This window comes from Danio rerio, chromosome 3, assembly GCF_049306965.1.
Source record: "Danio rerio strain Tuebingen ecotype United States chromosome 3, GRCz12tu, whole genome shotgun sequence".
In the NCBI taxonomy this organism is placed as follows: Eukaryota; Metazoa; Chordata; class Actinopteri; order Cypriniformes; family Danionidae; genus Danio; species Danio rerio.
In genome coordinates, this window is record NC_133178.1 from 2,557,501 (window position 1) to 2,575,535 (window position 18,035).

At 31.9% G+C, this 18,035-nt stretch overlaps 3 protein-coding genes across 4 annotated transcripts in view; 2 read left to right on the forward strand and 1 right to left on the reverse strand.

The window, feature by feature from the left end:
* Positions 1–1,731, forward strand: part of pmm1 (phosphomannomutase 1) — a 22,305-nt gene extending 20,574 nt beyond the window's left edge. The window contains exons 8-9 of one of the 2 annotated variants that reach the window (XR_012400703.1): positions 1–168; positions 326–1,731. The exon at positions 1–168 is cut by the window's left edge and continues 707 nt beyond it. The gene's annotated coding sequence lies outside the window, so the exon portion shown is untranslated. The other variant, XM_003198028.6, reaches the window with a different exon arrangement.
* The window catches only part of plbd1a (phospholipase B domain containing 1a), a 364,744-nt gene that overhangs the window by 193,110 nt on the left and 153,599 nt on the right, over positions 1–18,035 (forward strand). The gene's annotated exons all lie outside the window — the stretch shown is intronic.
* csdc2b (cold shock domain containing C2, RNA binding b) lies at positions 6,213–17,293 on the reverse strand. The gene is made up of 4 exons (XM_005170784.6): positions 17,242–17,293; positions 13,847–14,012; positions 12,138–12,260; positions 6,213–10,511 (listed from the first exon to the last, which is right to left on the reverse strand). The coding sequence occupies exons 2-4, from the start codon at positions 13,978–13,980 to the stop codon at positions 10,349–10,351; spliced, it is 420 nt and encodes a 139-aa protein (XP_005170841.3). The 5' UTR covers positions 13,981–14,012; positions 17,242–17,293; the 3' UTR covers positions 6,213–10,348.

An 18,035-nucleotide genomic window follows, 5' to 3' on the forward strand; every position in this document is an offset into this window, starting at 1 on the left:
GCATTTCTTGCGGTGTGTGTATTTTAATAGTCTGTTTTAACAGTAACGTGTTTAACCGTGGTCACGTTTACACTGTGGGGTTTACCGAGTGACCGCTCTCTTAAAGGGACAGCTCACTCAGAAATACAAATGCACTCATTATTCACTAAAGGAGTGTTTCTCAACCATGTTCCTGGAGGACCACCAGCTCTGCACATTTTCCAGGTCTCCTTAACCAAACACACCTGATTCAGGTCATCAGCTCAGTAGCAGAGACTAAAGGACCTGTAATGGGTGTGACAGACAAAGAAGACATCCAAACCATGCAGTGCTGGTGGTCCTCCAGGAACGTGGTTGAGAAGCACTGCTTTTGAAGAATGTTGGAAGCTGTTGACTTCCATAGTAGTTAAAAATTATTTTTGCGTGAACCGGCCCTTTAAGATGCAGCATATTCTGTGGGTTGTGGACAGAAAACAGCAGCATAATTAAGACTTCATTAATGGATAGACATTTATTAAGACATACTTTCTTCGTTTAATTAGTCAGTAGTCATCATTAAAAGTGCTTCTTCATAAAAACCACCCTTAAAATCATAAGCCATTGACTTCCATAGACGGAAATAAGCTCATTTTTGGGGTGAACTGGCCCTTTAAGATGCAGAAAACAGAAGAAAGCTGTATAATTAAGACTTCATTAATATATAGACATAATTAAGACATTCTTATGTTATTTAATTAGTCAGCAATCATCATCTCATATACTTTTTCATAAAAACAACCCCAAAAATCATAAGCCATTGACTTCTATAGTAAGAAATATAGTCATTTTGGGTGAACCGGCCCTTTAAGATGCAGAAAACAGCAGACGGCTGCATAATTACGCCTAATTTATAGATGGACATAATTCAGATTTTTTTTTTCATTTAATTAGTCAGCAGTCATCCTTAAATATGCTTTTTCATAAAAGAACGCTCTTATGAACCACTGACTTCCATAGTAGGAAAACTACTTTTTTTTTTCTGTGAACCGGCCCTTTAAGTTGCAGGAAACAGTAGAAAGCTGCATAAATAACACTTAATGAATAGATAGATTAATTAATTAAGACTTTCTTTCTTCATTTAATTAGTCAGTAGTCCTCCGTAAATTTTTTTTTTTTTTTTTTTTATGAAACTCGCCCTCCATAGTAGGAAATAAAGTCACTTTTGTGTGAACCGGCCCTTTAAGATGCAGAAAACAGGAGAAAGCTGCATAATTAAAGACCTAATAGTTGGACATAATTAAGACATTATTTCTTCATTTAATTAGTCAGTAGTCATTATTAAATATGTCGACTAGTCCTACTTTTTACTAAAACCCCCTTAAAACACATGTGACCACTCTAGTTATTACAGTCAGTAGTAAAATATGATACTGTAGAATATGACCAATGGTGTCATGTTTATGTAAATATTAAGCTTCTCTGCTGATAATGGATGGAAAAGTGATGATCAAACTCATGTTTTAAGTCATATGAGCTTATCTTAATGCTGTTTTATAATGCAATATAAAGGTAATTATAGTGAACTTAATAATTTTAAGGAAGCTATGATCTATTATTTTTTACAGTGTATACAGTATGTAAAGGGCCGCAGAATGTAAATATACAGAGGTATTGTAAATTTTAATTCATTTATTTTTTTCAGCAAGATTTTTCAACGCATATTTAATCATAATAGTTTTAATAACTCATCTCTAATATCTGATTTATTTTATCTTTGCCATGATGACAGTAAATAATATTAGACTAGATATTCTTCAAGACACTAATATTCAGCTTAAAGTGACATATAAAGGCTTCACTGGGTTAATTAGGGTAAAGTTAGGGTAATTAGGCAAGTCATTGTTTAACAGGGGTTTGTTTTGCAGATTATCCAAAACTAATATTGCTTAAGGGGGCTAATAATATTGACCTTAAAATTGGTGTTAAAAAAATGAATGCCTGCTTTTATTCTAGTCGAAATAAAACAAATCAGACTTTCTCCAGAAGAAAGAATATTATCAGACATACTGTGAAGTATTCCTGAATCTGTTCAACATCATTTGGGAAATATTGGAAAAAGAAATTCACAGGAGGGCGAATAATTTAGACTTGAACTGAACTGTAAACACAGACCAAAAGCTCAATCCGTCTGCTAGAGTATAAACAGTTAAAGATTAGCAGACGGGTTGTTTTAAACAGTGTTTTTCCCGCCATAAAATGTGAAAACTAAGCAGGACCAAACCTTTTTAATGTAGGGATGAGTTTTCACTAAAAGGGATTAAATAATTTAGTGGTTGTAAAGGGAACAAAAGATATTTTGGATGGAATTTATTAGAAATTGATTAATTGTATTAAAATCAGTGCAATAAGAAAGTTTAATCTTTGCTTAAAGTAGTTAATTTTACAATTAATGCAATTATTGCATACGATTATGCAAAATAAATGTTTTTATATATATATATATATATATATATATATATATATATATATATATATATATATGTATGAGCAATATCACACGAGTAGCAGTGCGACATGGTTGTATATTGGCACTGGCGGGAGGCGTGCGTTGTGCCTTAGTGCCACCACCAGTGCCGATATACAGGCTTATCGCACTGCTACGAGTGTGATTTTGCGTTTATATAACAGTTTGACGGCATAATTGTGTATATAAAAACAAAATCAAACATGGAGAGTCTCAAAAACCCTTTTGTATGAGGAACTACTTTCTTCCGCCTTTGGATTCAAATTATAAGCTGACAGTTAAACAGCTGTTAAAACAGTTAAAAGCATCTTTTAAACTTTAGATCTGTAGTGTCTGCCTTTTGCTGGCTGTATGTGTGCGGAGTAATACACAAACTGTAAAGAGGCTGTAGGAGTTCTGATATTGCAGAATATCGCACAGCTTTCAGCCAATCTGATTTGAGAACCAGACAGAACTGTTGTATATATATATATATATATATATATATATATATATATATATATATATATATATATATACAGCGCTCAGCAATTACAAGTTTACCTCTCACAAATCTCTCTTTAAAATCTATATTTCTAATAGGAAGCTCTACAATATTGTATCTGTGCATATACATTAGATAAGTCAGTACAGAAGCCAAATCTGGAGCTCATCTAACAGTAATTTACGACAACGATCCAAAAACTAGCACAGCTAAATGTATTTGTTGTAGAAAAATATTAAATACACATTTTAAAAAGAGGAAAATCAAGAGAAGCAAGAATTTTTTTGTTGTTGTTGCAATATTTAGCTTGAGTTTATTTGTATTTTCTTTCAATTTCTCAATGTGTTTGGTGACTAAAAAATATTGTAATAAATGTATCTGTTTAATCAATCTGTTTAGATTAAATGCACCAACATACATCACATATCTTCACTGAGAAATGGAGAAAAATATTAATTTTTATTTCTTTTAATTTTAATGATTATTGGTCACTCCTGTGAATGACATCAGTGTGAGCGTGAACACAGTAATATACACCATGCTTCTACTACATGCATTTGTGTGAGCTGTGCTTGGACATCACTTCATCCATCAGTCTGTATGCCTGTGAAACGTCTTTAATGTGAGCTTATTTTAAACAGGACCTATTCTGACCTTTATTACAAGATATAAAAGGTGTCTCTGATGTGTCCAGAGTGTGTGTGAGAAATTTCATCTCAAAATAGCACACAGATGATGTTTTACAACTGTCTGAATCTGACCCTTTTAGGCTTTGAGCTTAATTGTGGTGTTTTGATGACTGTCGCTTTAAATGCAAATGAGATTTTCAAAAAGGGGGTGGAGCTACAAACACCTGTATGTCAGCATAGTGACGAATTCAAAAACAACTATCTGGTATCTGTGTGAAAATGTGTGTGTCAGGGTGTCGGACGGCTGCTTCTCACTCAGGGCTGTTTATGCTAATGAGGAAGAGATGGTCTGTAATGTGCGGGGCTTTAATTCATGTGTTCAATTAAAGGTTGGCTATACTCACACTGATGGCACACAACTGGGTTTCAACCCCTTATTAAAGGGATATTTGCATAATAGAACCCCCTTAAGAGTCTGTTTAGATGTGATGTTCATCTGTTTATCATTCCTGAGAGATAACAATCATTCTGTCCATCAGTCAGAACACACGTGAAGATCTTTAGGGCATTTCGAAAACACTATAGTCTGGATTAATCAGCCTTTATGAACATTTACCATGTGTTTAACGACAAATAAAACCAAAATAAACATGCTTAATTCTGATATGTGATCATATATGAGCTTATATTTAACATAATAGTTCATATATTTGAATATACGTGCACAAATATACAGTAAATCCAATTCATAATAGATGTAAGCTATATCTGTAAATGGCCATTTTTCTATATTTTGAAATCTATATTGCGTTTATGTGCACATTTTTATATCTGCAAAAATCAGACGTGAATTTGATTGTCATATATGTGATTTGCATAAATAGAAATATCAGATTTAAATACGATAATCACAAATTCAACATGCTTTTGCATCATTACCACAGTTTAACCATGGTATTTTGTGCTAAAACTGTGGCTATCCTAAAAAAACCCGTGCAACTTAAAACTTATACTATAGTATAAACATGGTATATTCCCTTACACTGTAGTATAAACATGGTACATTCCCTTACACTGTAGTACTAGCATGGTAAATTCCCTTATACTATAGTATAAACATGGTAAATTCACTTTTACTATAGTATAAACATGGTACATTCCCTTACACTGTAGTATAAACATGGTAAATTCCCTTACACTGTAGTACTAGCATGGTAAATTCCCTTATACTATAGTATAAACATGGTAAATTCACTTTTACTATAGTATAAACATGGTACATTCCCTTACACTGTAGTATAAACATGGTAAATTCTCTTATACTGAAGTACAAGCATGGTAAATTCACTTTTACTATAGTAAAAACATGTTAACTATGGTAAAAACATGGTCAATTCACTTTTACTATAGTATAAACATGGTAAATTCACTTATGCTATAGTAAAAACATGGTTAATTCCCTTATATTATAGTATAAACATGATAAAATCACTTATACTATAGTAAAAACATGGTCAATTTTTTTTACTATTGTAAAAACATGGTAAATTCATTTATACTATAGTAAAAACATCATAAAGTCCCTTATACTGTAGTGTAAACATTGTAAATTTACTTATACTATAGAAAAAGCATGGTAATTTCACTTTTACTATAGTATAAACATGGTAAATTCACTTGTACTATAGTATAAATTCACTTATACTATAGTAAAAACATTGTAAATTCCTTTATACTGTAGTATAAATATGGTAAATTCACTTATATTATAGTATAAACATGGCAAATACACTTGTACTATAGTAAAAACATCGTAAATTCCCTTATACTGTAGTGTTAACATGATAAATTCACTCATACTATAGTAAAAACATCGTAAATTCCCTTATACTATAGTATAAACATGGTAAATCCACTTATACTATAATAAAACATGGTAAATTCCCTTATACTATAGTATAAACATGGTAAATTCACTTATACTGTAATATAAACATGGTAAATTCACTTATACTCTAATAAAACATGGTAAATTCCCTTATACTATAGTATAAACATGGTAAATTCCCTTATACTATAGTAAAACATAGTAAATTCACTTGTATTATAGTAAAACCATGGTAAATTTTCTAATGATGGATCAAGTGTTTCCGTTCTGATTCCACAGTCTGAAGAGTATGAATGTTAATGTATTAGTGTTTCATATCTGACGGCATTATGCACTTTAATTGATTCATATCATTAATAATGGACTACTAATGATGATGTACACGGTGCTGGAGAGACTCGTCTACTCCTATCTCAGAGTTCCTTTTGCTTTGTTTCATGTATATATGTATATAGGGGAATTGTGAGCTTAATTCCAAGTGGATCTAAACTGATTTATTGAGGACGTTTATGGGTTACACTTCAGTTGAAAGTAAGTAAACACTCCTGGGAGAAAGCAAAAATGTGATTTTCATTGTTCAGAAAATTCTGTATTATGTCTAATGCCTTGTGATGGATCATGAGTGTGTATGTTTGTTATAAATACATGTTTTCCTGACTTTCTGAGTCTGATCTGTTTATGCGTGTGTTTTATTCTGTGATGGCATAATGTACACATAATACACAAACATGCAAATCATAAATTCATTTTATTAGTTCATCAAGTTCACATGAAAGAGACATTGACCACAGTGATCTGAGCTCTGAAAAGTGCTGAACATAAAAATAAGACATCAGTTTTACACCCTTACAAGGGCACAGAAGCATCAGGTATAATGTGAAGATATCTGACAATCACTCATAATACAAACTAAAGAACATGCAACAAGATCATATGACTAAGCATAGTATGGAAGGCAATTGGTGTCAAAAATAAAGCACTTGAACATTTTTAGCCTGTACCATGAAGCTGGATTGAAGCTTGGTCTTGGGCACCTTGATATTTTTCACTGCACCGCTAACCTGCTTTAAGGCAGGTTAAGTTCTGGATATGTTCTAAATATGCTCTCATTTTGTTCAGGCTATGTTCATGTTATGTTTTAGCCATTTTCTGTTCTGGATATGCTCTAGATATGTTTAGGTTACTTTCAGGTAATGATTTATATATGTTCTGGATTTGTTAGTGTTATGTTTAGGTTATGTTCTGGTTATTTTCAGTTTAAGTTTTAGATATGTTCTGGTTATTTTCAGGTTATGTTCAAGTTATGTTAGCTGTTTTCAGGCTAAGTTCTGGATATGTTCTCTAGATATGTTTAAGTTACTTTCAGGTAATTTTTTTATATATGTTCAGACTATGTTCTGGATTTGTTCGAGTTATGTTTAGGTTATGTTCTGGGTATTTTCAGGTTATGTTTTAGATATGTCCTGGATATGTTCAGGATCTATATAAGGTAGGTTCTGGTTATTTTCATTTTAGTTTTAGATATGTTCTGGATATGTTTTATGTATTTTCAAGCTGAGTTCTGGGTATGTTCTCTAGATATGTTTAAGTTATTTCCAGGTAATGTTTTATATATGTTCAGGCTATGTTCTGGATTTGTTAGTGTTATGTTATGTTATGTTTAGGTTATTTTCTGGTTACTTTTAGGTTATGTTTTGGATATATTTAAAGTATGTTCTGGTTATTTTCAGTTTGAGTTTTAGATATGTTCTGGTTATTTTCGCATTATGTTCTGGATATGTTTAGGTTATGTTTTAGCTATTTTCAGTTCTGGATATGTTCTAGATATGTTTGTTACTTTCAGGTATTGTTTTATATTTGTTTAGGTTATGTTTTGGTTATTTTTTTTGTTTAAGAGATATGTTCTGAATATGTTCAGAGTATATTTAAAGTATGTTCTGGTTATTTTCAGTTCAAGTTTTATATATGTTCTGGTTATGTCCTGGATATGGTCAGGTTATGTTTTAGCTGTTTACAAGCTAAGTTCTGGATATGTTCTAGATATGTTTAAGTTACTTTCAGGCAATGTTTTATATATGTTCAGGTTATGTTCAGGCTATGTTCTGGATGTGTTCATGTTATGTTTAGGTTATGTTTTAGATATGTTCAGGTTGTTTTCAGGCTAATGTTCAGGATATGTTTAGGTTATGTTACACTCTAGATGTGTTCAGGTTATATTCTGGTTTAGAGATTCAAAACTGTAATTTCACCAGTCAAATGTGACCAAAGTTAAAATAAAGACACAACCCCAGTGTCTTTAAAATCTGTAATTCTGAGTTTGTTGAACCACCATCATGGTACAGGCACCCGATCTAATCAAAATGAAATTTTAGCCAATGAAATCTCTTGATTTGAAACTATATTTGCAAATATGATTCAATGGTACGTTGGGATATATGGATACAGACTTTTGACGTCATGTTTATTTTGTGAATAGTATATTGCAGTGGTCTGTAAACATACACGTGTTGCTGTTTATAAACAAAAGAAAAAAATCACGTTTCATTTCATTTTTGGCCCCAACTTCCTTCCATAATAATAACAACGCAACAATGTATCAACATCACAGTTTCTCTGAACTAATAAATGCCACAAACATACAGAGATCTTTAGCATGTGCTGTGTGTAAGTGCTCCTGCTAGCCTGCTGTTATTATTATTCAGCTCATCTACAAAATGTTGCGTATTTTACCCTGATAGATTCCCAAGGATTCTGAGAGATAAAGTCAGTTTGGCAGTTCGTATCTGTTTTTTTTTTAATCAGTTTATCAAGTGCAAAATTAGTCTGTGATGCTTCAGTTGCAGCATTTATAGCAGTCATGGACCTGTCAGACTCGCATCTCACCCTCACATCAAATAAGAAATATTTTAGATTTTGCATAATAAAAATAAACTTGAATGAAAACCATCAAACTAAAATGAGCTTAAAGAGCAGGTCATGTGTACTTTATAGCATCCTATTATTGTGTTGAGGCTCCTACAACAGATATAAGCGCATCTAAGATCAGAAAACATCATTTCAGAACATGATTTTAATATTAGAATCATTCTGCACTGATTTCAATTCTGTTCGTTTTAATCAATTCTCAGCTTCAGGTCTGTAAGCCCCTCCCCTTTCATAAGCCAGCTCTGATTGGTCAGCGGACAAAGCCTGTTTTAATTGGTCTTTCCATATCAGTAATGAAAAGCCAATTTCAGAGTTTCAAAGCGTTGAATCAACTGAATCAATTGCTTCACAAAAAAGATTCAATGTTTCGATGCATTTAAAACACCACCTGCTACTGCCACCTGCTGGTTAAAACTGTAAATCTGACCAAAAAAAACTCAAGCAAACCATGCTAAACATTTGCCTTTCCAAACAAATTTCCAACGTTTAACTTAAAGTATAATGTATTAAACGCAATTAGTTAATCAGTTAATAGCATTAAATGTTATCTGCATAATATGAAATTTTACCAATTTTTAAAAATTAAAACGATCTGAGATCAGATAAAAACTATAAATGTTGTTCAGTGATTGGCCACTAGGGGGTGATCTAATTGAACCCACATGATTTATGTGTAATTTATGATAATATGCATATGCTGGTAGTATAGAAGTTAGTTTTTTTTAATTTTTAAAATTGTAATAATGCAACAAAGCCCCTAATATCATGATTCGTAAAAGTTTGTGTAGCGATGTTTTGGAAACAGCCACCACTAGTTAACATAAATCAGTAGCAGGCAATAATTTCTGTGATTTACGATAGGCTTTCTTTCGAGAGACAATATGTTTACATTGAAGGACCGTGACGTTAAAAACAGCAAATACGATATTTATCGAAAACCCAAAATTTGATAAAAATTATTAACATAACCTTTTTTTTTTATTTGAAAAAAAAATCAGGATGAATTTGATTTTGGTTCGTTTAAATCAGTTCTAGGCTTCAGATCAGTAAGCCCCTCCCCCTTCGATAAGCCAGCTCTGCTTTGATTGGTCAGCTAGCCAGGTTTTTTTAAATTGGTCTTTCTGTATTAGAAACAAAACGGCCATTTTATGGTTTGTATGTCATGGGAGGAGGGGTTTATGCAAATTAGTTACTTTGATTATGTTTACATTAAGGATCAGAAAAGGACAGCGACGTTACAAACTGCAACTACAATATTTATCGAAAACCCACATGACCTGCTGTTTAATATATACTAAAATTGATCAACATAAACCATTTTATTTTGTTTGATTTTAGAATATGATTTGGTTCATTTGAATAAATTTGAGGCTTTAGATATGTAAGCCCCTCCCCTTTCCATAAGCCAGCTCTGCTCTGATTGGTCGGCTGGCCAAGTCTGTTTTGATTGGTCGTTTCATATCAGAAATAAAACGCCCATTTCATTGTATCTCGTGGTTTATGCAAATGAGTTGCTTTAAGTAACTTTACAAACTGCAAATAAGATATTTATCGAAACCCACATGACCTGCTCATTAAATAAACTGAAAATTACATGATTAAGTTTGATTGGAGGATGAACATGACTCTGCGTGTAAATTAGATGGCATGTTTAGTGCGATTCGTCATTAACATCAATCTAACGTAGAATTATCAAAAATAATAATATAAATAAACATAAGAGCTGAAACCAGCCTGTACTGTAGCGTTATCTTCCTTCACGGTTCATCATTTCTCCATCCGCCTGGTCTCTCCACCTGCAGACCAGTCTTTACACCGAAAAACAGACTCCAGCAGGACCTGAAGCAGTGTGTGTTTGGCTGAAGTGTGTGTTTGGGGTGTAAACGGCGGCTCGTCTCCTTTAGATGTTCAGTCTTGAGGCGTTATGATGCTCTGCTCTTCTACGTGCTGATGATCTGACCCGACCAGGTCTCGTGTTTGGCTCCGGCCTTCAGGTGTGTGATGGTCACCTCCACCGCCTGCACCTTCACGTTCTTGGGTGGAATCAGACAGACTTTATAGGTGACCTCGTCTCCCTCCACGGGAACATACTCGCCTTCAATACTGACACAGAGATGAAGAGACGTATTTACAAGTTTATTCACAGATTTGGAGATTTGCCTACAGATTTTTTTGCCTTATCTATGGATTTATAGGCTTATTTACAGATTTATGTACTGATTTATAAGTTTATTTACAGACACTTATTACATATTTATAGACTTATTTACTAATGTTTTTATCTTTATCCATGGATTAACAGACTTAATTACATATGTATAGATAAATATGTATACTCATTTACATATTTATATGCTTATTTACATATTCATAGACTTATTACCTATTTTTAGGTTTATCTGCACATTTATAGGCTTATTTACTAATCTTTTAGCTATATCTAGGGATTAATAGGCTTATTTACAGATTTATAGACTTTTTTAAAAAAAATTGGGCTTATTTGCATATTTATGTACTTATTTACAGATTGTTTAGACTTACTTACACATTTTTGGTCTTTGCATATTTGCCTTATTTGCATACCTGTAAGCCATATCTACAGATTTGTTGGTTTATTTACGGATTTATATGATTATTTACATATTTACAGACTCATTTACATATTTGTTTATTTACAGATTTAAATTTTTTTTACTAATAATTATTATTATTTTTTTGTTAGTCTTATCTGTACATATTAATAGGCTTATTTACAGATTTTTTTAGGTTCATCCACAGCTTCATAAACTTATTTACAGTTGTATAGGCTTATTTATAGATTTATTTATAGATTATTTAGGTTTATTTACATATTTATAGACTCATTTACATATGTATATGCTTATTTAAAGATTTATAGACTTATTTACATATTTATAGACTTATTTACAGATATTTTAGGCTTATTTAAAGATTATTTAGACTTATTTGCATATGTATAGACAAATTTACATATTTTTGGTCGTATTTGTACATTTGCCATATTTGCATATCTTTTAGCCTTATTTACATATTTTTGGGTTTATTTACAGATTTTTATGCTTATTTACATATTTTTAAAAACTTTTTTACATATTTATTTACTTATTTACTATTATTACTATATATATATATATATATATATATATATATATATATATATATATTTATATATATATTTATATATATATATATATATGTACATAGTTGCTCTTATAAAATTAAATATATTTTTACATTTTTATTGTATTTTATTTTATCTCGACATTTTTACTATTATTAGTGTAATATAATATAATATTCATTTGTTATTATATTAAACATATTGTAATAATAATATACTAATAAATATAAAATTACTATTATTATTACTACTATAATTATGTATATTGTTGTTCTTATGTAATTATATAGAATTTTAGATTGGTACTGCATGTGGGGGGAAATATATATATATATATATATATATATATATATATATATATATATATATATATATATATATATATATATATATATATATATATTATTAATTATATATTAATTAATATATATATATATATATAAATTCATTTTTAATTTTCTGCATGAGTTGTTTTTGTTTAAGTTGTAGTTTTCCCCTCTAGACGTTGAGCTGTGATGAAGCTGGAGCAGAGGATCTTCAGTATTGTCAGGTATGTGATCTAATAATCTCGATGCTTGTAAACTCACTCTGAGATGTGAAAGAAGATGTCGTCTCCTCCATGAGCCGGTTTGATGAAGCCGTGACCCTGAGAGCGAGAGAAGTCTTTACACACACCCTTAAAGACAGGCCCAGCGTTCGCTCGCACTGTCCTAAAGACACACACACAGAGCAGACAAACATGGTGTGATGTTTAAATATGCAAATGAGTTATTAGTTAAAGAATTTGTTTATATTTCAGTTATAATATACAAAGAAATCAAGCATGGTGTGGTATATTTAAATATGCAAATGAGTCAGTAATTAAATATGTGCATGATTTGTTTATATTTAAAAATATATATTAAACAGAAAACAAACATGGTGTGGTATATTTAAATATGCAAATGAGTCAGTAATTAAATATGTGCATGGTTTGTTTATATTTAAAAATATACATTACACAGAAAACAAACATGGTGTGGTATATTTAAATATGCAAATGAGTCAGTAATTAAATATGTGCATGGTTTGTTTATATTTAAAAATATACATTAAACAGAAAACAAACATGGTGTGGTATATTTAAATATGCAAATGAGTCAGTAATTAAATATGTGCATGGTTTGTTTATATTTAAAAATATACATTAAACAGAAAACAAACATGGTGTGGTATATTTAAATATGCAAATGAGTCAGTTATGTGCATGATTTGTTTATGTTTAAAAATATATATTACACAGAAAACGAACATGGCATGGAATATTTAAATATGCAAATGAGTCAATAATTAAATATGTGCATGATTTGTTTATATTTAAAAATACATATATATTACACAGAAAACAAACATGGTGTGGTATATTTAAATATGCAAATGATTTAATAATTAAATATGCGCATGATTTGTTTATATTAAAATATATATATTACACAGAAAACAAACATGGTGTGGTATATTTAAATATGCAAATGAGCCAATAATTTAATATGCGCATGATTTGTTTATATTTAAAAATACATATATATTACACAGAAAACGGACATGGTGTGGTATATTTAAATATGCAAATGATTTAATAATTAAACGTGCATGATTTGTTTATATTTAAATATATATATATATATATATATATATATATATATATATATATATATATATATATATATATATATATATATATTACTCAGAAAACAAACATGGCATGGTATTTTTAAATATGCAAATGAGTCAATAAATATGTGCACAGGGAGAGTCTCACTCCAGAATAAGCCCAAGTGTTGTAGTTTATCCAGGGACAAATTTAACCAATAAGTGAAGTAAACAGCTGCTTAGGGCCCCAGGAAATTTAACTTAACATAACAAAACTTAACTACCTAACTCATTGTTTTCTATCAGATTTTGTATGGTGAGGCTCTAACCAATACAATCTGAAAGTAATTATAACATCTATAGGCTAATTTCTATAACAACCCTAAATCATGGAGTAGTCCAGCAGGCAAACCAGGTAAAGATTTAGCTTAGAAATCTATTAAAATGGAGATATTGCATTAAGGTAAAACCTAGAGCAGGAGATTGAGTGATGTAAGAACAAAAAACAGCTGAATGACTGAATACAATATCAACAATACAAAGGGGGCATTTTAGGACTGTTTGGCCCCATGGCTGGAATTGCTTATAGGGCACCCAAATCACTGACTCCGCTCCTTAGTTTGTCCATCTGTGGGACGTGTGTGTGTGTGTGTGTTTGACTTACGCAGAGTACGTGCGAGTTCGTTTGGTGGGCAGCGGGCTTGGTAACTCCTTGGGAGGGAGTGCGGATCTGAAGGGGAACTGAAGAGACAGCGGTGCTGATCGCGGAGACCGCAGGGCCGGGTCCGGGTCCGCCATCGAGGATCTGTTCACCTGCTGGATCCAGAGACCTGTGAGAGAAACACTGTGCTGACTCACACATACAGAGCTTTACCTGCGTGTGTGTGTGTGTGTGTTTTCCCTGGTGAACTCTGCGTTTGTTTACAGATGTTCTGCGCGCGCACTTTGCTCTGTTGTTGTTTGCAGAGCTCAGTTTGTCCTGAGAGAAGAAGAGACGTGCAGAGAAACAGATTCAGCTCTGCACAAAGACTCAGTGTGTGTGTGTATGTGTGTGTGTGTGTGTGTGTGTGTGTGTGTGTATGTGTGTGTGTGTGTGTGTGCGTGTGCGTGTGCGTGTGCGCGTGTGTGTGTGTGTGTGTGATTTTACATTCAAGACGGTTTGTGCCCGGAGCGTGAGGGTTCAGCTCTGCACAACAGCCTGCTTTGTGTTGAGACGGGCCAGAAGAACAGACTGAACTGTTCTGAGGTCAGACTGAGCTGAACATCACTCGAGCTCAGGCTATATTTATCACTTCAGGACAGCATCCGCATCACGGTTCACTGTGTCTGCAGCAGGCATATGTATTGATGTATTATAAACATGCGTGCAACGACAAGAGCCCAGAGTCAATCCGGTGGCCCTGAGACACTTTAATCAACGCTGGGTTGTTTTAACTCAAATGCGGGGTCAAATAATGGACAAGCCCAACGGTTGGGTTTACAATTATATTTAAATCTATTCGAAAAAACAACCCAACTTGGGTTTGTTCATAATTAAGTCAGCGTTAAAATAACAAACAAATCTTACTGTACTCTGCATTCATTCATTCATTCATTCATTTATTCGTTCATTCATTCATTTGTTTGTTCGTTCATTCATTTATTAATTCGTTTATTTGTTCGTTCGTTCATTCATTCGATCGTTTATTAATTCATTTGTTTGTTTGTTCATTCGTTCATTCATTCGTTCATTCATTTGTTCATTCATTCGTTTAATTATTCATTTGTTTGTTCATTCGTTCATTCATTCGTTCATTCATTTGTTCATTCATTCATTCGTTTATTCATTCATTTGTTTGTTTGTTCATTCGTTCATTCATTTGTTCATTCATTCGTTTATTCATTCATTTGTTTTTCTTCATTCGTTCATTTGTTCATTCATTCATTCGTTTATTCATTCATTTGTTTGTTTGATCATTCGTTCATTTGTTCGTTCATTCGTTTGTTTGTTCATTCATTCGTTCGTTCATTTGTTTGTTTGTTATATGCACTATAAACATATCAAGTTTATCATTAGTCTGAAATATTTCTATTTGAGGAGGCTATATGATGTGCACTTACAGGCTGAACACTAGAAAAGATTCAAAATATACATACATATACAGTTGAAGTCAGAATTATTAGCCCCCTTTGAATTTATTTCAAGGAAATGTTCACAGTATGCCTGATAATATATATTTTTTGAGATAGTTCACTTAAAGTTAATGAACATTGTAAACATTGCATTCTAGTATATATATATATATATATATATATATATGTATATACATACAGTTGAAGTCAGAATTATTAGGCCCCCTTTGAATTTGTTTTTCTTTTTGAAATATTTCCCAAATGATGTTTAACAGAGCTAGTAAATTTTCACAGTGTGTCTGATAATATTTTTTCTTCTGGAGAAAGTCTTATTTGTTTTATTTCGGCTAGAATGACATTTTTTAAACACCATTTTAAGGTCAATATTATTAGCGCCTTTAAGCTATATTATTAGATTATTAGAAATGAGTTATTAAACTATTATGATTAGAAATGTGCTGAAAAAATCTCTGATGAAGATGTTGAAAAAAAATTATATATATATATATATATATATATATATATATATATATATATATATATATATATATATATATATATAATGTGTAATTATTTTATACGAACATCATGTACTTGAAATACCGTAAGTTTCTGTAAAGTTTGCGCACAGTGAATTTTTTTTTTTTTTTTTATTAGAGCGTTCAGCAAGAATACAAAAATTTACAGAAAAGGTACAAAACCTTTAACAACAAAGGTAGAGAACAGAACAAAACAAAAATACAAACTAAAGAATATGCCAGGGGGAATATGAATTACAAAAAGCACTTTAAATTTACCTTAAAGCAAGGTCACAGTGATGTTTACAGAATCACATACAATACAGTCATCTGGGTATTATAAAGAGAGAATATTGTAAGATTCACATAGTGTTACGGATTTTAAAGCTGGAGGTAGAGATTGTATTTAAATAATATTTCAAATCTTTACAAAAAATAAGAAAAAGGGGCTTTACAGACACAAATTTGCATTTATGTATAAAAACTTTTGCTAGTAAAATAAACAGATTTATTAGAAAATATTTATCTTTAACTTTATCAACATGATAAAAACCAAATAAAACATCCTTGTATGACAAAGAAAAAATATATAAAAGAGATACACGTATAAATAAACTGAATTCTTTCCAAAAAATCTTAATTTGGGCACATTCCCAAAAAAGATGATCTACAGATTAATCTAGTATTCTTCAAAAGTAACAAAGGGGATCCTTTTCCGGAAGCATTTTCTAATATAAACATTCACTGGATAAACTCTATGAAGCAGTTTGAAGGAAACCTCTTTAACCTGAATGCGTGACGCCAAATCTGCCTTCGTGACGTCAGACAGCCGGTAGTTCTGCTGTCTTTACGCGACTTCAGCATCGCCACATAAATTAATAATAAACATTCAACATACGGATGCGCACTAAGCGTGGAGTACAGCACATGCAGTCACTGCCATACTTTGTTTTGACTAAAACAGAACTCCTTCACGTTCAGATAATTTGACGCCAAAACACGAATTCAAAACGCGACGGTTAAAATAACGGTCATAACGGACGCGTCAAACACACTTATTTAACGCACGGTAAATGAATGCTGCGGTGTTTCTTTAATTCTCCAGTCTCTTTCAGCATCTCCTGCTTCCAGAATGTTCTTGACGAAGGGCATGAGGGGACTGTGCCTCAACCTCATCACTTCACTTACTAGACAGCATCTTTGGGGTGTATTTCTGTCAAGAATCAACACCGTTCTATAAATATAACGTTACAAGAGGGAGCGGCTGCAGCATGAGTATTGAGACACCGCCCGGACATCAACAAATATGACGGTAAACGGACAAGTTTGATCACTTCTAGATTATAAATATACCGTAATTATAACGTGAATGAATGCTAAATAGCTATGGAAAAGCTGCAGAATATATTGACTTAATGGAGAAACTTACAGCTGGAGTTGTGTAGATGCGAATCCGCCGAGCCCTTGGTGATGATGGTGGTGATGGAGATTCCCGAACACGCGCTTTTACCGGGAGAACCGACGCGTTTGATGATGCATCACCGAACACCGGCGATGACGCACTGCAGACGGTAAAGTGAGTCACTACCGTCACTGAAGCGACTGTTTAGTGTCACATGAGATTATATAAACCGAGGTCAGCTGACAGCACACTGATTTAGGACATTTACTTTGAATTTATGAGATGTTATTAAATTCTGCTTCTCAACTCTGTGCTTTAAGTATAAATGTTGAGCACTAATAAATGGTGTTAAGGTTAAACTTTACAGTAAGGTTTCATTATTTAAAGTTGATGTGCATACAGACCATTTTGAGGATGTAAACTAAAACAAAAAAATTGCATTTTTAATTACTATAGCTTCTGAGAATCCAAACAGAGCCACATATTGATAAATAATGTTATCATAGCTGCTTTAACACTAGGTTATGATTGAACTCCCTCTTGTTACAGTTATGAAATAACTATAAAAAAAACTAGGAAATGTTCATGGGCCAATGACAGGACCACATTGAAATGGTCTATTGCTAGCATAATCTAGTGATGAATACTTGTACAGTATTTATTAATCGTAGTTCAACATTTGATGCATTATTAAAATACAACTGTTTGTTAACATTAGTTAACATAAAAAAACTTTATTTTTTTTATTAACATTAGCAAAAAATAAAAATAAATAAATACTGCAACTTATATAACCTTACTTTAAAGTATTCAATTCCATT

What these genes read in the sequence shown, in the direction of transcription:
- csdc2b (XM_005170784.6), bottom strand. Translation starts at nt 13,980, where the DNA reads ATGGCGGACCCGGACCCGGCCCTGCGGTCTCCGCGATCAGCACCGCTG. An exon ending in CGAACTCGCACGTACTCTGC is followed by an intron (nt 12,261 to 13,846) that starts GTAAGTCAAACA and finishes GTGTGTCTTTAG; the next exon opens with GACAGTGCGAGCGAACGCTG. An exon ending in ATCTTCTTTCACATCTCAGA is followed by an intron (nt 10,512 to 12,137) that starts GTGAGTTTACAA and finishes TCTCTGTGTCAG; the next exon opens with TATTGAAGGCGAGTATGTTC.